This window comes from Bombina bombina, chromosome 1 (genome assembly GCF_027579735.1).
Source record: "Bombina bombina isolate aBomBom1 chromosome 1, aBomBom1.pri, whole genome shotgun sequence".
Classification (NCBI taxonomy): Eukaryota; Metazoa; Chordata; class Amphibia; order Anura; family Bombinatoridae; genus Bombina; species Bombina bombina.
In genome coordinates this window covers 1343811623-1343835383 of record NC_069499.1, presented here as the reverse complement: position 1 = coordinate 1343835383, position 23761 = coordinate 1343811623, and the positions used below count along the sequence as shown (strand labels likewise).

Sequence of the window (23761 nt, the reverse complement as noted above, 5' to 3'; positions counted from 1 at the left end):
ACTATAAAGAATAAGATGCACAGATACGGATATAAAAATCCAGTATAAAATGGTTTAAAAACTTACTTACAAGCTTTCAGTTTAGCTCTGTTGAAAAGGTAGTTGGAAAGCCCACTGCAAGTGGCAAATAAGACACTCCCCCCTCCCCCTTCTTTTGCATATGAAAAGACCCTTTACACAAACAGGAGCAAGCTGGAATAGGTAGCTGACGGTATTCAAATAAAACTTTGGGGCTTGGTTAGGAGTCTGAAAATCAGAGCAATGATATTTAAAAATAAGCAAAATTATAATTTTTTAAAAAAAACAAACTTTATGGGCTTTATAAATAGATCATCTACAAAACATTTATGCAAAGAAAAAATGAGTGTATAATGGCCCTTTAAGAAAAATATTACTACAAAACGAAAACACTCTTTAAAAACATTAGCCAGCACTAACATGTATAACTTGTGAAGAACGTTGCTTAAAATTTATTTGTATTTTGAGTAAACTGTCCCTTAAAGCAGTAAATAAATGCCAGCTGTAATGAGTGCTGCTATGTTGGATCTTACATTTCCCTTATCTCTCTCTTTTGCTGAGGACAATATGGGACAGATATAGAACAGGCAATAACGTGTCCAAACACTGAACTGTGCAATGACTGTGTGGAATATGACAATGATAAACAGTGTTCTCCACCAAAAATGTTGCCAGCCGGGTGGAACTGTGAAGTAACCAGGTGGGGGCAGTGTAATATTTTCTAATATTATAACATTTTCTACTATTCAAAGCACAAATTAATTGCATATATTAACACATGTATTTAATAATAATGTGTGCAATAAAAATGTTTTATTTGTTTTAATATTAGCTCAGTTTTGCTTATTGGCTTACATTTTAGCCAGGCGGTGCACCAGCTAAAAAAAAGGTTCTGGTGGGAACACTGATAAAGTAACTAACAAAGTTATTGTCTGTCTTATTTTTTTTGTCCACAAAGAGAATGATAAGGGAAACCTAGTAGTGCCCATTACTAGAGTAACCCAGTGCAATTGGAACGCCTACAGTTTTATGTTAAATGAAATGTGGACAAAATAAATAAAGTATATTATAAGTTTGTTTTTGTTTTCATTACATATAAACATCTTATACTTGTTAATGTTCCTTCAAGGCCAATAAGCAAAAACCGGGGTAAAAAAATTGTGTTTTACATCACAAGCGTAAAATCATCGTGGTGGACATTGGCAGAAATTCCCTACCCTTTCTTTAAAATATACAGTTGCACAAAGATTTAAGTGATGAGTAACGAGCTGTCCCATAATAACACACATACATTGCACACACATTCAGTATTGCCCTCATTACGCACAACAGTCTAACAAGTTTATATACGCACAATCCATCATTTGTGAAGAGCCAGGCACGCATAGGAAAGAAACAAATATAAATATATAGCACATATACGTCTAATAAACATACATTTCCACCCGTAATATACTAATAACATAAGTTCTCCCCGGACAATAGTCTCCTTTACCTGCACGCTCTAGTGTCAATCCAATGACTCTCTACTTCCGTTCACTGACAACTAAACCCGCCTCTCGCAAGCGTCATCCTTCTTAGCCACGCCCTCAGTTTGAAATAACTATACGAAGCAGAAACAGAGGTTTACACCCATTATTGTTCTTAGCCGCGCCCTCTCAGTGGCAGAATTGAAGCCACCACACGCCCTCTGCTGCCAGCTTCCAAAATGGCGGCATTGGTGGCAAGGGCGCTGGGAGCAGCGGGCGGACGGCAGGTCATTCGGGTGTGGGGGCGGCATAGGCTTGGTGAGCAATACGGGAGTCTGAGGAAAGTAAAAATGACAAAGAATGAGACATAAACGGTTAGGCATACGTGTTATATCTAAGGCAAATAACTTACAAAGACATGGGACAAATTAAAGTTCGCTAAGAATCACTAGTGTAATGTGTATTTTGTGAGACTCCTGTATAATCTGTTCACCGAGAGATCCTGTCATTTCTCGCATTATAATACTGTTGAATACTGAGGTACAGGTATTTATTTCCTAAATAGGAGGATTACCTTAGTGACAGTTATGAAGGGGTGGAGCAAAGTGAGACTGACTTTTTTTCATAGGAATGTGTAAGAATTTCAGTCTCTACAAACTTGAGCAGAGACAGTGCAATTTCACTATTGTTTAAAGGGACAGTAACGTCAAAATGAAACATTTAATGATGTAAACAGCATGCAATTTTAATATATTTTGCTTAGTTCTTTTGGTATCCTTTATTAAAGAGTAATCCTAAGTGATTGCAGGAGAGTGCACGTGTCTAGCCATCTAGTAGCATTGTTTGCAACATTGTTTATTGCAGTGTTATACAATGTTGCAAATTCTCCTGCCCTAGACTGCTATAGACATGTGCAGACTCCTAAGCTCCTTTCAGCCTACCTGGGTTTACTCTTCGATAAAGAATAACAAGAGAGAAAAGCAAATGTGATAATACAAGTCAATTGGAAAATTGATTATTATTGCATGCTCTATCTGTATCATTTTTTAATTTTGACTTTACTGTCCCTTTTAACTCGTACTTTTTGAGCATTATTTTGTAATGTCCTTCCCACCCAGAAGCTGCATATCTAGAGAAACCACTCTCAAGCTAAAACGTGCCCTTTTAAACTCATTTCAGCGACCTTGCATTGCTGATGAGACTTGGATAATCTCACCAGACCTGAGAGCTTTAGATCATCTGGTTCTTGGATTTGGGCTGAATTCTTGGTGATTGATGACCAAGTTGTATAGGCCACATCAGTAATCCTTTACAGACAGTGCATTTATTTTCCAGTTCCAACAAAACCATCAGTTTGCTGTCCTCGCACTTTTTGGTGTTCACCAGCACTGAGGACATCAGAAGAAAAGAAGCCGCCCTCTTCTTTTACTCAAAGTGAGTCTCCAGAATTTGATGAGACACAAAGCCACTCCCCACCTCCACCCAGGTATAGTAATTTCTGTCTATTTTTAAACCAGCAGGATCCCTTTATATGTTGAATTTAAAGTGCCATAAAACATTTTTGGTTATGTTTATAGTATAAAAGGGTCAACTGAGGTAAAACAGTGTGTGGGGAAAAAAAAGTGTTTAAGTATTTTAATAAAAATTAAAAAAAATCGGCTAAATTACTTACGCTTTAATGTTGCCAAGTGTAGCCTGCTCCACCCCCCTTATCAGTGTTCTTGTCCAAACTTTGTGCTATCATATAACAAAGTGTGCATATTAGGATAATTACCTTTGCACGCAAGGGGGGGTTGAGGAAGGACAGCAGGTACTTCTATCGTATATAAGAGACTTGATTGTTTCCATGGGGATAATGTCACATGCTTTGTGAAAGCTTCAGCATAATACTGTGCACTGCTTTAGTCAGGTGCCATGTGACTGCCCACTACTGTGCATTCTGCAGAAGCTATGACCTGGCTGGATAGCATGTTTCATATATGGAAATGCCCAGGGGGAAGCTTGCTGCAAACAAAACGATGCTTGAATTAATGGGGGTTAAAACAGAAACCCTTTTGCAGGTAAGCGTTGGCTGCATTATATATTTAGAAACGTCTGTTATTTCATACTGATTTATGTCCCTTTAATAAAATTGAACTACTCGTCAGTTCCAGGAGGTAAATCCTTAAAGAGATGTTAGAGTAACTTTTTTTTTCTTTTTTGCATAGAGGACATTTCAAGGTATTAAAAAAATCTAGTGTACAATGTCCTTTTAATTTTCAGCTGTAGTTGATAAACAAAACTCCATTCTACTTTTAACTATAGACGCACAATACTCAGTTTAACGTTTTTACATTTTATCCAGCGTGCTTGATTTGCAAGATAAAGTCTACTTCATTCAGAATATTTTTGGTACATTCTGGGTATTTATCCAGATTGGATTATTAATACCAAGATTTGATTTACTGAAACAGAGTTCCCAGTAAAGCAGATTTGGCACTGTAGCTAGCCATAATATCATAAATAGATATGGCCATTATTGTTTAAAAGTTTGTCATTTCCTCTATTTTCATCCTGGTTATGCGACTTTATATTTTTGTGATGTACATAACTGCTAACTTTTTTTTCTTTTTTTTTAACTCTGAAAAGGTAATCAATGTATAAGGCATAAGATTTATATCATTTAAAAATATGAGGGTTTGAGAATATTCTTGTAGGTAATTGTGGGAATTGTATTTAACCCCTTAAGGACCAGCAACGTACCCTGTATGTCGCTAGCCTTTTTTTGGGACTTGATTGTTTTATAGCGTGGTCTTGCCACCAGCGTTGAGACTTCTCTATTCCACAAAGCCTGCTGGAGGGAGGGCATTAATAGCATGTTCTTGCTAGACTTGTGCTATTATGTCCTGAAAAAACCCTTAACGACCAGTGACATACAGGGTACATTGTGGTCATTAAGGGGTTAACATTGGCATGTTGGGTTACTGCGATAATATTTTGTGAGAAATTACTGGTGTTCAATAGTATTTGTTTGTGCCGTCTGTAACAAAAACAAAAACAAAAAACTAAAAAAAATGCAGTAAAATTTGTATTGTTAAAGTTATGGTAAACTTCACGTTTTAAAATCAGGTCCGGTATCTAAGCAATATTTTAGAGGTACCATACAGCACTTTTTTTTGTAGCTAGAGCACTGATTTGAGAACAGTTCAAAACATTACCTCACCAAAAATATAAGTTTTGAAGTGGGCAGCCGGAGCACGGGGTATTAGAATGGCACAGCTAGATTAAAAAGTGAGTTACAGCACATTTTTATTAGAAGTGATGAATTAAAGTCCCTGTAAAATATCACTTAGATTCCGGACCTGATTTTAAAACATGTCAAGTTTACCATCACTTTAAATTTCCTTAAAAACCATAACACAAATGTTTCCATGCTTTTTGGAAAACTTAAAATTCATATTGAATTTACGCAGGAAAAAAATCTATATAAGATACGCAGTAAAATTTATAATACAACTACACTGCTTATGCAGACAAACACATTGAAATGTATTTATAATAATAAAAAAAAAAATTGTAAAATGAGTTTCCCTGCCTCAACTAGTGGGCTGAACTGGGGCATTCCATGGGAGTAGCTGAAATTTCACCACCAGATCTGGTGTCGTCTCTAAACATTTTACCCCTTCAGATCTCACTTATTACCCTAAAAGCAAAACACCTGCATACTAAAATAGAGGCAAATTTAGGAAAATATATGCTGAAAAACATAATTTATGTAAGAACTTACCTGATAAATTCATTTCTTTCATATTAGCAAGAGTCCATGAGCTAGTGACGTATGGGATATATACTTTCCTACCAGGAGGGGCAAAGTTTCCCAAACCTCAAAATGCCTATAAATACACCCCTCACCACACCCACAAATCAGTTTAACGAATAGCCAAGAAGTGGGGTGATAAGAAAAAAAGCGCGAAGCATAAATATAAGGAATTGGAATAATTGTGCTTTATACAAAAAAAATCATAACCACCACAAAAAAAGGGTGGGCCTCATGGACTCTTGCTAATATGAAAGAAATGAATTTATCAGGTAAGTTCTTACATAAATTATGTTTTCTTTCATGTAATTAGCAAGAGTCCATGAGCTAGTGACGTATGGGATAATGACTACCCAAGATGTGGATCTTCCACGCAAGAGTCACTAGAGAGGGAGGGATAAAATAAAGACAGCCAATTCCGCTGAAAAAAATCCACACCCAAAAATAAAGTTTAAATCTTATAAAGAAAAAAACTGAAAATATAAGCAGAAGATTCAAACTGAAACAGCTGCCTGAAGTACTTTTCTACCAAAGACAGCTTCAGAAGAAGAAAACACATCAAAATGGTAGAATTTAGTAAAAGTATGCAAAGAAGACCAAGTTGCTGCTTTGCAAATCTGATCAACCGAAGCTTCATTCCTAAACGCCCAGGAAGTAGAAACTGACCTAGTACAATGAGCTGTAATCCTTTGAGGCGGAGTTTTACCCGACTCGACATAAGCATGATGAATTAAAGATTTCAACCAAGATGCCAAAGAAATGGCAGAGGCCTTCTGACCTTTCCTAGAACCAGAAAAGATAACAAATAGACTAGAAGTCTTACGGAAATTCTTAGTAGCTTCAACATAATATTTCAAAGCTCTAACTACATCCAAAGAATGCAATGATTTCTCCTTAGAATTCTTAGGATTAGGACATAATGAAGGAACCACAATTTCTCTACTAATGTTGTTGGAATTCACAACCTTAGGTAAAAATTTAAAAGAAGTTCGCAACACCGCCTTATCCTGGTGAAAAATCAGAAAAGGAGACTCACAAGAAAGAGCAGATAATTCAGAAACTCTTCTGGCAGAAGAGATGGCCAAAAGGAACAAAACTTTCCAAGAAAGTAATTTAATGTCCAATGAATGCATAGGTTCAAACGGAGGAGCTTGAAGAGCCCTCAGAACCAAATTCAAACTCCAAGGAGGAGAAATTGACTTAATGACAGGATTTATACGAACCAAAGCTTGTACAAAACAATGAATATCAGGAAGATTAGCAATCTTTCTGTGAAAAAGAACAGAAAGAGCAGAGATTTGTCCTTTCAAGGAACTTGCAGACAAACCTTTATCCAAACCATCCTGAAGAAACTGTAAAATTCTCGGAATTCTAAAAGAATGCCAGGAAAAATGATGAGAAAGACACCAAGAAATATAAGTCTTCCAGACTCTATAATATATCTCCCTAGATACAGATTTACTAGCCTGTAACATAGTATTAATCACAGAGTCAGAGAAACCTATTTGACTAAGAATGAAGCGTTCAATCTCCATACCTTTAAATTTAAGGATTTGAGATCCTGATGGAAAAAAGGACCTTGCGACAGAAGGTCTGGCCTTAACGGAAGAGTCCACGGTTGGCAAGAGGCCATCCGGACAAGATCCGCATACCAAAACCTGTGAGGCCATGCTGGAGCTACCAGCAGAACAAACAAGCATTCCTTCAGAATCTTGGAGATTACTCTTGGAAGAAGAACTAGAGGCAGAAAGATATAGGCAGGATGATACTTCCAAGGAAGTGACAATGCATCCACTGCTACTGCTTGAGGATCCGTGGATCTGGACAGATACCTGGGAAGTTTATTGTTTAGATGAGAGGCCATCAAATCTATTTCTGGAAGTCCCCACATTTGAACAATCTGAAGAAATACCTCTGGGTGAAGAGACCATTCGCCCGGATGTAACGTTTGGCGACTGAGATAATCCGCTTCCCAATTGTCTATACCTGGGATATGAACCGCAGAAACTAGACAGGAGCTGGATTCCGCCCATACCAGAATTCGAGATACTTCTTTCATAGCCAGAGGACTGTGAGTCCCTCCTTGATGATTGATGTATGCCACAGTTGTGACATTGTCTGTCTGAAAACAAATGAACAATTCTCTCTTTAGAAGAGGCCAAGACTGAAGAGCTCTGAAAATTGCACGGAGTTCCAAAATATTGATCGGTAATCTCACCTCCTGAGATTCCCAAAACCCTTGTGCTGTCAGAGACCCCCACACAGCTCCCCAACCTGTAAGACTTGCATCTGTTGAAATTACAGTCCAGGTCGGAAGAACAAAAGAAGCCCCCTGAACTAAACGATGGTGATCTGTCCACCACGTCAGAGAGTGTCGAACAATCGGTTTTAAAGATATTAATTGAGATATCTTTGTGTAATCCCTGCACCACTGGTTCAGCATACAGAGCTGAAGAGGCCGCATGTGAAAACGAGCAAAGGGGATCGCGTCCGATGCAGCAGTCATAAGACCTAGAATTTCCATGCATAAGGCTACCGAAGGGAATGATTGTGACTGAAGGTTTCGACAAGCTGATATCAATTTTAGACGTCTCTTGTCTGTCAAAGATAGAGTCATGGACACTGAATCTATCTGGAAACCTAAAAAGGTTACCTGTGTCTGAGGAATCAATGAACTTTTTGGTAAATTGATCCTCCAACCATGATGTTGAAGAAACAACACAAGTCGACTCGTATGAGATTCTGCTAAATGTAAAGACTGAGCAAGTACCAAGATATCGTCCAAATAAGGAAATACCACAATACCCTGTTCTCTGATTACAGACAGAAGGGCACAGAGAACCTTCGTAAAAATTCTTGGAGCTATAGCTAGGCCAAACGGCAGAGCCACAAACTGGTAATGCTTGTCTAGGAAAGAGAATCTCAGAAACTGATAGTGATCTGGATGAATCGGAATATGCAGATATGCATCCTGTAAATCTATTGTAGACATATAATGCCCTTGCTGAACAAAAGGCAGGATAGTCCTTACAGTTACCATTTTGAATGTTGGTATCCTTACATAACGATTCAATATTTTTAGATCCAGAACTGGTCTGAAGGAACTCTCCTTCTTTGGTACAATGAAGAGATTTGAATAAAACCCCAGTCCCTGTTCCAGAACTGGAACTGGCATAATTACTCCAGCCAACTCTAGATCTGAAACACATTTCAGAAATGCTTGAGCCTTCGCTGGGTTTACTGGGACACGGGAAATAAAAAATCTCTTTGCAGGAGGCCTTATCTTGAAGCCAATTCTGTACCCTTCTGAAACAATGTTCTGAATCCAAAGATTGTGAACGGAATTGATCCAAATTTCTTTGAAAAAACGTAATCTGCCCCCTACCAGCTGAGCTGGAATGAGGGCCGCACCTTCATGTGGACTTAGGAGCTGGCTTTGATTTTCTAAAAGGCTTGGATTTATTCCAGACTGGAGATGGTTTCCAAACTGATACCGCTCCTGAGGATGAAGGATCAGGTTTTTGTTCCTTGTTGTGACGAAAGGAACGAAAACGATTATTAGACCTAAATTTACCTTTAGATTTTTTATCCTGTGGTAAAAAAGTTCCTTTCCCTCCAGTAACAGTTGAGATAATAGAATCCAACTGAGAACCAAACAATTTATTACCCTGGAAAGAAAGGGAAAGCAGAGTAGACTTAGAAGACATATCAGCATTCCAAGTTTTAAGCCATAAAGCTCTTCTAGCTAAAATAGCTAGAGACATATACCTGACATCAACTCTAATGATATCAAAGATGGCATCACAAATAAAATTATTAGCATGTTGAAGAAGAATAATAATGCTATGAGAATTATGATCTGTTACTTGTTGCGCTAAAGCTTCTAACCAAAAAGTTGAAGCTGCAGCAACATCCGCTAAAGATATAGCAGGTCTAAGAAGATTACCTGAATACAAGTAAGCTTTTCTTAGAAAGGATTCAATTTTCCTATCTAAAGGATCCTTAAAGGAAGTACCATCTGCCGTAGGAATAGTAGTACGCTTAGCAAGAGTAGAGACAGCCCCATCAACCAAAACTCTAATCTGTCAGATGGCACAGGATATAATTGCTTAAAACGTTTAGAAGGAGTAAATGAATTACCCAAATTATTCCATTCCCTGGAAATTACTTCAGAAATAGCACTAGGGACAGGAAAAACTGATTTAAAAACCTTATCTAAACGTTTAGATTTAGTATCAAGAGGACCAGAATCCTCAATTTCTAATGCAATTAGGACTTCTTTAAGTAAAGAACAAATAAATTCCATTTTAAATAAATATGAAGATTTATCAGCATCAACCTCTGAGACAGAATCCTCTGAACCAGAAGAACCATTATCAGAATCAGAATGATGATGTTCATTTAAAAATTCATCTGAAAAATGAGAAGTTTTAAAAGACTTTTTACGTTTACTAGAAGGAGGAATAACAGACATAGCCTTCTTAATGGATTTAGAAACAAAATCTCTTATGTTATCAGGAACACTCTGAGTATTAGATGTTGACGGAACAGCAACAGGTAATGTAACAGTACTAAAGGAAATATTATCTGCATTAACAAGTTTGTCATGACAAACAGTACAAACAACAGCTGGAGGAACAGATACCATAAGTTTACAGCAGATACACTTAGCTTTGGTAGCTCCAGCACCAGGCAGCGATTTTCCAGAAGTATCTTCTGACTCAGTTTCAACGTGGGACATCTTGCAATATGTAATAGAAAAAACAACATATAAAGCAAAATTGATCAAATTCCTTAAATGACAGTTTCAGGAATGGGAAAAAATGCCAGTGAACAAGCTTCTAGCAACCAGAAGCAATAAATAATGAGACTTAAATAATGTGGAGACAATAGTGACGCCCATATTTTTTTAGCGCCAAAAATGACGCCCACATTATTTGGCGCCTAAATGCTTTTGGCGCCAAAAATGACGCCGCATCCGGAACGCCGACACTTTGGCGCAAAAGAACGTCAAAAATGACGCAACTTCCGGCGACACGTACGACGCCGGAAACAGAAAAAAAAATTTTGCGCCAAGAATGACGCAATAAAATAAAGCATTTTCAGCCCCCGCGAGCCTAACAGCCCACAGGGAAAAAGTCAAATTTTAAGGTAAGAAAAAAATTGATTTATTCATATGCATTATCCCAAATATGAAACTGACTGTCTGAAATAAGGAATGTTGAACATCCTGAGTCAAGGCAAATAAATGTTTGAATACATATATTTAGAACTTTATAAAAAAGTGCCCAACCATAGCTTTAGAGTGTCACAGAAAATAAGACTTACTTACCCCAGGACACTCATCTACATGTTGTAGAAAGCCAAACCAGTACTGAAACGAAAATCAGCAGAGGTAATGGTATATAAATAAGAGTATATCGTCGATCTGAAAAGGGAGGTAAGAGATGAATCTCTACGACCGATAACAGAGAACCTATGAAATAGACCCCATAGAAGGAGATCATTGAATTCAAATAGGCAATACTCTCCTCACATCCCTCTGACATTCACTGCACGCTGAGAGGAAAACCGGGCTCCAGCCTGCTGCGGAGCGCATATCAACGTAGAATCTAGCACAAACGTACTTCACCACCTCCATAGGAGGCAAAGTTTGTAAAACTGATTTGTGGGTGTGGTGAGGGGTGTATTTATAGGCATTTTGAGGTTTGGGAAACTTTGCCCCTCCTGGTAGGAATGTATATCCCATACGTCACTAGCTCATGGACTCTTGCTAATTACATGAAAGAAACAGGCTTATCTAATATGCATTGACTGCAGTATTTAATTTTGGGAGGCATCCTGCAACTCTCATGGATAGCCCCTTTTATTTAGAGAATTTCCTGAGGACAGCCCCTGCCATTTTCAGCATATTTTTTGCCTCTTACATCTGGTAACGTTTGGATCATTGGGTCCTAGGTGTGCTCAAGAAACCCCTGAAATGCTGCACAGTTATTATGCACTTGACTGTACAAGTAAGGATATTGGGAAAGTCGTTAGCTGAGGTGACAGTTTGCCTTGTTCCTAGATACACTGACCAGGGAGGAGAAGAATCAGAAGGTTATGAGAGTGAAGAGCAAATCCAGGAACGCATCCTCACAGCAGCTCTGCAGTATGTACCAGAATATGACTGGTCTGCTGAGGCTATTGCTGAAGGTGCTAAGGTAACTGGTCGTCTTGTATCTGTTTACTATTTTCAGTGAGCTGCAAATATACAATAGCCTTACTCCTAGTCTCCATTTTTGTTTTCTGCTCTCACTTGCACATTATTTTATTGTCTATTGTCAGTTTTTCTGCACTCTTCCCCTTCCCTGTCATTTTTCCTCAGTAATTACCTACAATAACCTCATCAACTCTGTCTTCTTCCCCCAACAATTCTCACTGCACCCAACTTTTTAACCCTCACACTTTTTTCTTCACTCATGGTTGCTCTTTATCTCCAAACTGTCTTAACTCCTCCCGTTACCTCTCACTGTTTTTGTTTCTCTTTTTATTCATTATTCTCTCCCACTGTTCCCCAGTCCCTAGATCTGTCCTCTGCAGCAGCTGGGATGTTTGAAGATGGAGGCAGTGAGTTGGTCTTGCACTTTGTGTCCCAGTGTAATGCGTGTCTGTCGGAGCTTCTTGAGGAGGAACATAAGCTGGTCCAGCTGGGCAATGCTGAGTGAGTGCACAGAACATATCTACATAAGCCTGAAACCCTGGGATGCATGGCTGGTTTCACTTAACAGAAATATACAATTGTGTGTCTGGGTTGTGTAACTCAGTGATTCTTTCTGTAGTGAAGACAGAAATTCCTTATTTTACATGTATTATGTACAACAATATTATTTTACTTGGGTCATTCTTGTGTTAAATGTTGGCAGTTACGGGTTATAGTTTTTCATACATAAACATGGCCCAGGCTTACGGTGCTACATTTAAAAGGTAAATACTCAGTCAGCAAAAAAAAAAAAAAAATTAACAGTCCGCTTGTGTGTAAAAATATCAACTATGGTGGCTGACCTTGATAAGGAATATTTAAAGAAATATGTCCCAGCAAATATTAAGAAAATGACATAAAATCAGATACAATTCTCCAATCAAATCCTTTGCCTCTTTTAATAGATTCAGCACAGATTTGATTATAGATGTCCATTGTTTGTTTTATTTTCCTATGCATTCATTTTACTTTAGAGAGAACATAAAACTTGAATCTAAAATATGTATTGACAAATAACACAGTCCTAGATTTGTCAGTTATACACTGCGGCTTACATCTGGTGAAATAATGTCTGCTTTGTGACAGGAAGAAGCCTATTGCTAGTTTCCTGAAAGATGCTATTGAAGCTCGGCTCCGAATGCAAATTCCATACATCGAAAAATGGCCACAGGTATAGCACAAAACTCTACAGCTGACATCTGTAAAAACCTTTTTAGCGGTATACAAAGGGGACGTCTTGTACTTCATGGTTTGTTTGTCCTACGTAAGAAAATACTCCGTACATATTACACAAAAAATATCAGTGTTTATTGGCAGAGAAAGCTTATAGGGCTGCTCATAACAAAGCAAAACACTTATATTTACACCACCCTAGGGTTTTTCTTTGGGTAATCCATATTTGAACCCCATGCTCTCAGTGCTTACAAACTTTTAACCATACCTTCCTGAGATGGCCCAACGTGGACAAACATACTTCATGGTCTTTCTTGCTTTAAAGTACTACCTGTTCATTTGGTGGTAGTGCATTCTGCTTGTACATGTGGGAGGAACATTCTTTGTGAATGGCTGTAGTAGAGAAATAAGACAGGACCCTGAGTGATCACTATTTCACAGAGCAAGTGTTTAAGCATAGCTTGCTATTAGATGTGTTTTACTTGCTGTTGTGTGTGTTATGCACACTGTATGCGATGCCTGTTTTGGATTAAAGCACAGCTACAAGATGTTTGGGATGCTTGTATGGGCTAGAATGCGTCTGTGCGTAGTTCGAGGGTTGTCTGTATTAGATGCAATGCACCTTTGGGCGGTGTGGGATGCTTGTATCATATAGAACGCTCCTGTGCACCGTATGTGGGATGCTTGTATCAAATGGAGCTCACCTGTTCATGTTATGTGGGATGTTTAAATTGTAGCACAGTGTGTGTGAGACCTATGTCTGATGGAGCTCATCTGTGCACATTGTGTTGGATGCCATTATTATATAGCATGCCTGGGCACGGTGTGTGGTGCCTGTATGGGATGGATCGTGCCTGGGCACGGTGTGTGTTTAGTGCCTGTATGGGATGGATCATGCCTGGACACGGTGTGTGTGTGGTGCCTGTATCGGATGGATCATGCTTGGGCACGGTGTGTGTGTGGTGCCTGTATCGGATGGAGCATGCCTGGTCACGGTGTGTGTGTGTGGTGCCTGTATCGGATGGAGCATGCCTGGGCACGGTGTGTGGTGCCTGTATCGGATGGAGCATGCCTGGGCACGGTGTGTGGTGCCTGTATCGGATGGAGCATGCCTGGGCACGGTGTGTGGTGCCTGTATCGGATGGAGCATGCCTGGGCACGGTGTGTGGTGCCTGTATCGGATGGAGCATGCCTGGGCACGGTGTGTGGTGCCTGTATCGGATGGAGCATGTCTGGGCACGGTGTGTGGTGCCTGTATCGGATGGAGCATGCCTGGGCACGGTGTGTGGTGCCTGTATCGGATGGAGCATGCCTGGGCACAGTGTGTGGTGCCTGTATCGGATGGAACATGCCTGGGCACGGTGTGTGGTGCCTGTATCAGATGGAGCATGCCTGGGCACGGTGTGTGTGTGGGATGCCATTATTAGATAGCATTCCTCGGCACGGTGTGTGTGTGGTGCCTGTATCGGATGGAGCATGCCTGGGCACGGTGTGTGGTGCCTGTATCGGATGGAGCATGCCTGGGCACGGTGTGTGGTGCCTGTATCGGATGGAGCATGCCTGGGCACGGTGTGTGGTGCCTGTATCGGATGGAGCATGCCTGGGCACGGTGTGTGGTGCCTGTATCGGATGGAGCATGCCTGGACACGGTGTGTGGTGCCTGTATCGGATGGAGCATGCCTGGGCACGGTGTGTGGTGCCTGTATCGGATGGAGCATGCCTGGGCACGGTGTGTGGTGCCTGTATCGGATGGAGCATGCCTGGGCACGGTGTGTGGTGCCTGTATCGGATGGAGCATGCCTGGGCACGGTGTGTGGTGCCTGTATCGGATGGAGCATGCCTGGGCACGGTGTGTGGTGCCTGTATCGGATGGAGCATGCCTGGGCACGGTGTGTGGTGCCTGTATCGGATGGAGCATGCCTGGGCACGGTGTGTGGTGCCTGTATCGGATGGAGCATGCCTGGGCACGGTGTGTGGTGCCTGTATCGGATGGAGCATGCCTGGGCACGGTGTGTGGTGCCTGTATCGGATGGAGCATGCCTGGGCACGGTGTGTGGTGCCTGTATCGGATGGAGCCTGCCTCGGCACGGTGTGTGGTGCCTGTATCGGATGGAGCATGCCTGGGCACGGTGTGTGGTGCCTGTATCGGATGGAGCATGCCTGGGCACGGTGTGTGGTGCCTGTATCGGATGGAGCATTCCTGGGCACGGTGTGTGGTGCCTGTATCGGATGGAGCATGCCTGGGCACGGTGTGTGGTGCCTGTATCGGATGGAGCATGCCTGGGCACGGTGTGTGGTGCCTGTATCGGACGGAGCATGCCTGGGCACGGTGTGTGGTGCCTGTATCGGACGGAGCATGCCTGGGCACAGTGTGTGGTGCCTGTATCGGATGGAGCATGCCTGGGCACAGTGTGTGGTGCCTGTATCGGATGGAGCATGCCTGGGCACGGTGTGTGGTGCCTGTATCGGATGGAGCATGCCTGGGCACAGTGTGTGTGTGCTGCCTGTATCGGATGGAGCATGCCTGGGCAGGGTGTGTGTGTGCTGCCTGTATCGGATGGAGCATGCCTGGGTACGGTGTGTGTGTGCTGCCTGTATCGGATGGAGCATGCCTGGGCACGGTGTGTGTGTGCTGCCTGTATCGGATGGAGCATGCCTGGGCACGGTGTGTGTGTGCTGCCTGTATCGGATGGAGCATGCCTGGGCACGGTGTGTGTGTGCTGCCTGTATCGGATGGAGCATGCCTGGGCTCGGCATGGTGTGTGTGATGCCTGTATCAGAGCATGTTTGTACACGGTGTGGGGGATGCCAGTATTGGATAGAGCACACCTGTGTGCCTGTGCACGGTGTGTGTGGTTCCTGTATCAGTGGAGCATGCATGTGCACAGTGTGTGAGATGCCCGTATCAGAGCATGTTTGTACACAGTGTCTGCATTGGATGGAACATGCCTTTGCATGGTGTGTGGGATGACTGTTTGAATTAGCTACCTCTATGGTGAGTTGGTAGTAGGTGATATGTCTTTTTATTTTTTAGGTGCATCAGTTAACTTTTATTCATCATTTGTATTGTTTTTTTGGCAGGCTTTAGGACTCCTCCTTCTCCCAAATAATATTCCTTCAAGCTTAAAGCTTCTCACTGCGATGGTGGATGATATCTGGCATTATGCAGGAGACCAATCTACTGATGTGAGTTGTGTGTGCTTCTAAAACTTGGGCCATTCACTGCTCTGCCTTCTGAGTTTGGTGAATTTGTTTATAGTGATGACGTTTGCCCAATCACAGCTTTACATGTCATCAGAATATATTTGCTCTTCAAAACAGAAAATTAATTGCGTTTAAAAGCTGTGAACTTAATAGCTTTTAGCATTTGATTGTGTAAACCACTTATGAAATACTAGAAATATTTTAAGGGATTATCAAGGTGAGAGCCTTCAGTAAGCGCTAAGAAGTATTTAAAATGTTACATTGTCTTTTTTTCCTTTACTAATGTAATATATATGTAATATAATAATCTATATCAAATTTAATCCAAAACGCACTCTCCGCTTAAAAATACCCTTTAATAACCACTTTATAAAAGGGTATTTTTAAGCGGAGAGTGCCTTCTGGATTAAATTTACTACATACAGGAGGATTTTGAGGTGCACCCCGGCAGCTGTGTCTTATGAGAGTGAGTGCTGGATATATATATATATATATATATATATATATATATATATATATATATATATATATATATATATATATATATATATATATATATATATATATATATATATATATATATATTCCTTGTATTTCCTAAGAAATATGTAAGAATCTTGTAATCCCTCAAAGAATGTCCTTAACTTAATTCAGTTGGTAGGAATAAAATCCAGAAAATGCCACTAAAGAAGGGTCAAAGCAGAGTCTATAATAGTAAAGCATTTTGTATTATCTTTGTGCATCCGGTATATGATAGAGAGTGATCCGTGTGTATAAACTGTTTTCTTTGGTGGCTTTTAACTACTACAATTTGAATTATTTTAAGGGCATTTCTATTATAAAAATTATTTTAGGAAAGACAATGTTAATTATATATATATATATATATATATATATATATATATATATATATATATACATCTCTTAAAATTTTGTTTCAGACTTTATATGAGTTTTTTTTTTTTAACACCTTGTAAATTTATTTTTAGGTGCCACACAGAATAAGTTTTTATTATTAATTAACCATAAGGGTGTTTGTCACAATTGGCTCATAGCGCTGCAGAATCTGATAGCGCTCTACAAAAGGGGAAATAAAGCAGCAACAAAAGAATGTTCTAAAGTGCAGTTTTCTCATTTTCTTATTGCACATTCTTGCTTATAACTCTGTGTAACTCATGGTACACTGCCGAACATGACCAGTGAATGGCAGCTACGCACATATGGATGACACCCTGATTGTCTTACTGGCAGGAACAGTAGCTAATTGCTGATATGAAGCTGCCTTTAACAATGTGTTTCACCCTTGTGGGTTAAATTGCAATACTAAATTATGGAAACTGTCGGCTAGATTTCGAGTTTTGCGGTAAGTTAAAAAAGCAGCGTTAACAGGTCCTAACGCTGCTTTTTCACTACCGCTGCTATTACGAGTCTTGCAGGTTTAGGGGGCCCTACACACTTTTTTGGCCTTACCGCTAACCGACTTACGTAAACTTCGTAAGCCCTTTTTTCTATGGGACTTCCATAGCGCCAGTATTACGAGTCTGTCCTGGGAGGCCAAAAAGGGAGCGGTACACTCTATACCGACAAGATCCCTAAAGCATTTTAAAGTCAGTAGTTATGAGTTTTACACTACAACGCCGTAGCATAAAACTCATAACTAAAGTGCTAAAAAGTACACTAACACCCATAAACTACCTATTAACCCCTAAACCTTCCCGCATCGCAAACACTATAATAAAATTTTTAACCCCTAATCTTCCACTCCGGACATCGTCGCAACCTACATTATATTTATTAACCCCTAATCTGCTGCCCCCAACATCGCCGCCACCTACCTACATTTATTAACCCCTAATTTGCCGTCCCAACGTCGCCGCCACTATATTAAATTTTTAACCCCTAAACCTAAGTCTAACCCGAACACCCCCTAACTTAAATATAATTTAAATAAATCTAAATAAAATTACTATCATTAACTACATTATTCCTATTTAAAACTAAATACTTGCCTGTAAAATAAACCCTAAGCCAGCTACAATATAACTAATAGTTACATTATAGCTATTTTAGGATTTATTTTTATTTTACAGGCAAGTTTGTATTTATTTTAACTATGTAGAATAGTTATTAACTATTTAATAACTACCTAGCTTAAATAAATACAAATTTACCTGTAAAATAAAACCTAACCTAAGTTACAATAACACCTAACACTACACTACAATTAAATAAATTAAATTAGCTAAATCACAAAAACAAACAAACACTAAATTACAGAAAATAAAAAACAAATTACAGATCTTTAAACTAATTACACCTAATCTAATAGCCCTATCAAAAAAAAAAAAAAAAAAAACCCTAGCCTAAACTATCAATAGCCCTTAAAAGAAATCGGCTATTTTTCATGTTAAAAAAAAAATACAAACACTCCCCAACAGTAAAACCCACCACCCACCCAACCAACCCCCCAATTAAAATACTAACTAAAAAAACCTAAGCTACCCATTGCCCTTAAAAGGGCATTTAGCTCTATTGCAGGCCCAAACCCTAATCTAAAAAATAAACTCACCCAATACACACTTAAAAAATCCTAACACTAACCCCCGAAGATTCACTTACCGGGAGAAGTCTTCATCCAAGCGGCAAGATGTCCTCCACGAAGCCGGCAGAAGTGGTCCTCCAGACGGGCAGAAGTCTTCATCCAGACGGCATCTTCTATCTTCATCCTTCCGGCGCGGAGCGGATCCATCTTCAAGACATCCGACGCGGAGCATCCTCTTCAAACGACGGCTTCTTCATAATGAATATCTCTTTAAGTGATGTCATCCAAGATGGCGTCCCTTAGATTCCGATTGGCTGATAGAATTCTATCAGCCAATCTGAATTAAGGTAGAAAAAATCCTATTGGCTGATAGGATCAGCCAATAGAATTGAGCTTGCATTCTATTGGCTGTTTGGAACAGCCAATAGAATGCAAGCTCAATCCTATTGGCTGATTTGATCAGCCAATAGGATTGAAGTTCAATCCTATTGGCTGATCCAATCAGCCAATAGGATTTTTTTTACCTTAATTCCGATTAGCTGATAGAATTCTGTCAGCAAATCGGAATCTAAGGGACGCCATCTTGAAAGACGTCACTTAAAGAGATATTCATTACGAAGAAGCCGTCGTTTGAAGAGGATGCTCCGCGTCGGATGTCTTGAAGATGGACCCGCTCCGCGCCGGAAGGATGAAGATAGAAGATGCCGTCTGGATGAAGACTTCTGCCCATCTGGAGGACCACTTCAGCCTGCTTCGTTGAGGACATCTTGCCGCTTGGATGAAGACTTCTCCCGGTAAGTGAATCTTCGGGGGTTAGTGTTAGGATTTTTTTAAGGATGTATTGGGTGGGTTTATTTTTTAGATTAGGGTTTGGGCCTGCAATAGAGCAAAATGCCCTTTTAAGGGCAATGCCCATCCAAATGCCCTTTTCAGGGCAATGGGGAGCTTAGGTTTTTTTAGTTAGTATTTTATTTGGGGGGTTGGTTGTGTGGGTGGTGGGTTTTACTGTTGGGGGGGGGGTATTTGTATTTTTTTTTTACAGGAAAAAGAGCTGATTTCTTTGGGGCAATGCCCTGCAAAAGGCCCTTTTAAGGGCTATTGGTAGTTTACTTTAGGCTAGGGTTTTTTTATTTTTATTTTGGGGGGGCTTTTTTTATTTTGATAGGGCTATTAAATTAGGTGTAATTCGTTTAAAGATCTGTAATTTGTTTTTTATTTTCTGTAATTTAGTGTTTGTTTGTTTTTGTGATTTAGCTAATTTAATTGTATTTAATGTAGGTAATTTATTTATTTAATTGTAGTGTAGTGTTATGTGTTAGTGTAACTTAGGTTAGGTTTTATTTTACAGGTAAATTTGTATTTATTTTAGCTAGGTAGTTATTAAATAGTTAATAACTATTTAACTATTCTACCTAGTTAAAATAAATACAAACTTGCCTGTAAAATAAAAATAAACCCTAAGATAGCTACAATGTAACTATTAGTTATTAGTAACTATTAGTTATATTGTAGCTAGCTTAGGGTTTATTTTACAGGTAAGTATTCAGTTTTAAATATATGTATAATGTAGTTAATGATAGTAATTTTATTTAAATTATATTTCAATTAGGGGGTGTTAGGTTTAGGGGTTAATAAAGTTAATATAGTGGCAGCAACGTTGGGGGCGGCAGATTAGGGGTTAATAAGTGTAGGTAGGTTGCGGCGACATTGGGGCGGCAGATTAGGGGTTAATAAATATAATGTAGGTGGTGGCGATGTTGGGGGCAGCAGATTAGGGGTTAATAAGTATAATGTAGGCGGCAGATTAGGGGTTAATAAGAATAATGTAGGTTGCAGCGATGTCCGGATCGGCAGATTAGGGGTTAATAAGAATAATTTAGGTGTCGGGGCGGCAGATTAGGGGTTAATAAGTGTAAGATTAGGGGTGTTTAGACTTGGGATTCATGTTGGGGTGTTAGGTGTAAACATAAAATGTGTTTCCCCATAGGAATCAATGGGGCTGCGTTACTGAGATTTACACTGCTTTTTTGCAGGTGTTAGACTTTTTCTCAGCCGGTTCTCCCAATTGATGTCTATGGGGAAATCGTGCACGAGCACGTACGACCAGCTCACCGCTGACTTAAGCAGCACTGGTATTGGAGTGCAGTATGGAGCTCAATTTTGCTCTACTTTCACTTTTTGCCTTTTAACGCCGGGTTTAGAAAAACCTGTAATACCAGCGCTGCAGGTAAGTGAGCGGTGAGAAAAAAACTGCTCGTTAGCACCGCACCGCTCCTAACGCAAAACTCGTAATCTAGCCGTGTGTGTTTAGCTCTCTTAAGCACCCAGAAAATATTGTTGTTCGGTATACAAAATGTATGTTATCTGAGAAAACAATAATACGGAGCCATTGTGTGTTTAAAGTACCTTACAACACCTTAGAACATTTTCTTATGGCAGATTTATGTCCCTTAAATAGCTGTCCTGTTTTATTTGTGTATGCTGGAGATTATACACTACACTATATAATAATCTTTTTTATGTGTATGACGTGTTTTTGTTTTTTTATTTTGTTTTTTTTAAACAAAACATTTAAATTACCTGGGCTGATTCATTTTTAATACTGAATAATTATATTATCTGTTGTAACTGTGTTTGCAGTAATAAAAATATGTGGACTTTTAATATTTTCATATAGTACTAATAAAACTGATTCTTCACCTCCAGAATGGAATATACTCAAGGGTTAATCTGCTAGCAGTTCTACTATTTGGTTAGTCACACAGCTGTATAACCTAATACACACAAAGTAGTATAGTTATATATCATTTGAAGAATGTTCTGTATTGAGAGTCACTTCTCCATTAGTCTAATAACCCGACAGCAATAAATTGTGGATGTTTGTAAGGAATGTTGCTTTGTTAATACTTAAAGGGACATGACACCCACATTTTTTATTTCATGGTTTAGAAAGAGCATGCTATTTTAAACAACTTTCTAATATACTTATATTATCTAATTTACCTTATTCTCTGTATATCCTTTGTTTAAAAGCATATCTAGATAGGCTCCGTAGCTGTTGATTGCTAGCTGCAAATAGATGCCTAATGTGATTGGCTCACCCATGTGCATTCCTATTTCTTGAACAAAGGTTATCTAAAGAATTAAACAAATTAGATAATAGAAGTAAATTGGAATGTTGTTTAAAAATGGAATTCTCTATCTGAATCATGAAAGAAAAAAATGGGGTTTCATGTCCCTTTAACAACTCTCCTCCTATCTTCCTTTTTTCCATAGGTCAGCTGGTACACACGTCGGGTGGTGCTGGCCGGTATATATAACACCACTGAACTCGTTATGCTGCAGGACTCCTCTCCTGATTTCGAGGACACATGGACCTTTCTGCATAATCGTATCTCTGAGGCAATGACCATGGGAAACTCTATGAAACAGGTACTGATCAGTGGTCAGGTTGAAAATTAAATGCTTACAAACCTACAAATTAGATGTTATGTTAGCATGTTGTTTTTTTTGTGTTTATTAAAGGAGTATCTTTCAGGACCATCATTTCTTTCTTTATCTCTTTATGTTGTTTATGTTTGCCCCTCAGAAGCTTTCATGATGATTTATGTTGTCTATTTGTAGGTAACCTCTACTGGAGAAGCTGTTGTGCAGGGACTTATGGGAGCTGCTGTTACGGTAAGGATTAATGAAGAGTATTTTTGAGCAAACCAGTTAATCCTAGCACACCCATTACACAAATTGGATATAACTAAAACCTTTTTAACCACTAAATATCTCCTTACTAGAAACAAAGAATAAATATTTTATTTATTCTTTATTAAAGGGATAGTAAACCCAATTTTTTTTCTTTCGTGATTCAGAGCATGCAATTTGTAAGAAATGTTCTAATTTACTCATTAATTTTTCTTCTTTCTCTTGGTATCTTTATTTGAAAAGCATTAATGTATGTTTAAGAGCCTGCCCATTTTTGCTTCAGAACCCGGGTTCCACTTGCTGATTGGTTAGTTACATTTAGCCACAAACATACATTTCTGCTTTTTAAATAAAGATACCAAGTGAAGGAAGAAAAATTGACAATAGGAGTAAATTAGAAAGTTGCTTAAAATGCATGCTCTAAAATTTTCTAAATCATGTTTTTACTATCGCTTTAAACAAGTAAAACAACATACAGTTGTTTACAATAAAAGTAGTAAGCAAAGGTTGTTTTTCTCGGGTCCATGTGAGAGATATTTTATGGTTGTAGTATAGTCCAATATTATTTTGTAAAAGAAAATTATTCCCAAAGAAGAAATACTTTTAATCCCTCCCTACAAGAAGTAAACAAAACATACTTGAGTCCCTCCTTCCCTGCCAGGCATAAGATAAACCAGACATCTATGAACCTCTCTCTGACAGAGATGGTAGCTAGGCCATTCCTTGCTTCTTTTCAGAGAAACAAAATATCTCCAAACCCTTCCTTGGCTTATACTAACAGGGTTTTACTACTTCTCCCAGTTTGCCTTAAATATGGCTAATTTTCCTTCCATCTTGATTTTTTTAGTTAAAGAACCTTGCAGGCCTGAACCAACGTCGGTGAGAAGTGTATGTGAATCAGCAGCCCAGATTTTAACTCTTCTCACATTTCTAAGTTTTGTTCTACTGGAGCTGCCTGGGATGTGCCCATATCTGAGTGTAATAAAATTATATGGACTCTGTTGTGCTGACATTTAAGATGTGGTGGTTGGTACTTTTTTACAGTCTCTCTTTTTATCATAGTTTTAGCATTATCACAGCACTTGTTTTTTTTTTTATTATAACTTATTTAAGAATTTAGCTTTACAAAGTTAGTCAATTTGTAAATGACTAAAATGCGTAACATGGTCAAGTAGACTACATAGTCTCTTGACAGGTAAACACAATAGACATGTTATAGACAGCCCTAATCTTGCATCTTCTTAAGAAAAATATAAAAAACAAAACAAATACACATGGTAGGGGAGGGGGCATAAAATAACCATATCTGAGATACTGCGTGCTTCCTACACAATCATAAAAGGTTATTTATTCAAGATGCCCATATCTCTAAATATGATGAGTTTTTGGTTAATGAAATAAAATAAGATTTGTCCAATTGTCTCATCCTATTCATTTGTTAAAAATAAAGATCAAGAAGGTATAAGTCTAATTGCCAGCAGTAGATATATGCATAAATGTTTTATGGGCTTCCTCAGTAATTGCCAGTTAGGATAATGATTTTACTGTACTTTCCAAGGAGAGGGGGGGGGGGGGAGTCTGGGCTTAGTTCACGTCTAACAAGATGCAAATTATTTCCAGTC

General features: G+C 39.1%; 2 protein-coding genes across 3 annotated transcripts in view; one reads left to right on the top strand and one right to left on the bottom strand.

Annotated features, from left to right (window-relative positions):
- CIAPIN1 (cytokine induced apoptosis inhibitor 1) overlaps window positions 1-1547 on the bottom strand; it is a 29004-nt gene extending 27457 nt beyond the window's left edge. The window contains exon 1 of one of the 2 annotated variants that reach the window (XM_053702824.1): window positions 1514-1547. The gene's annotated coding sequence lies outside the window, so the exon portion shown is untranslated. Of the gene's footprint in view, window positions 1-70; window positions 222-1513 lie in introns of those variants that run through there. The other variant, XM_053702815.1, reaches the window with a different exon arrangement.
- Window positions 1548-1677: 130 nt separating this feature from the next.
- On the top strand, window positions 1678-23556 carry COQ9 (coenzyme Q9). The gene is made up of 9 exons (XM_053702804.1): window positions 1678-1805; window positions 2823-2973; window positions 11351-11486; window positions 11844-11986; window positions 12611-12695; window positions 15779-15883; window positions 21720-21875; window positions 22068-22121; window positions 22987-23556. The coding sequence occupies exons 1-9, from the start codon at window positions 1727-1729 to the stop codon at window positions 23020-23022; spliced, it is 945 nt and encodes a 314-aa protein (XP_053558779.1). The 5' UTR covers window positions 1678-1726; the 3' UTR covers window positions 23023-23556.
- The last annotated feature ends 205 nt before the right edge of the window (window positions 23557-23761 follow it).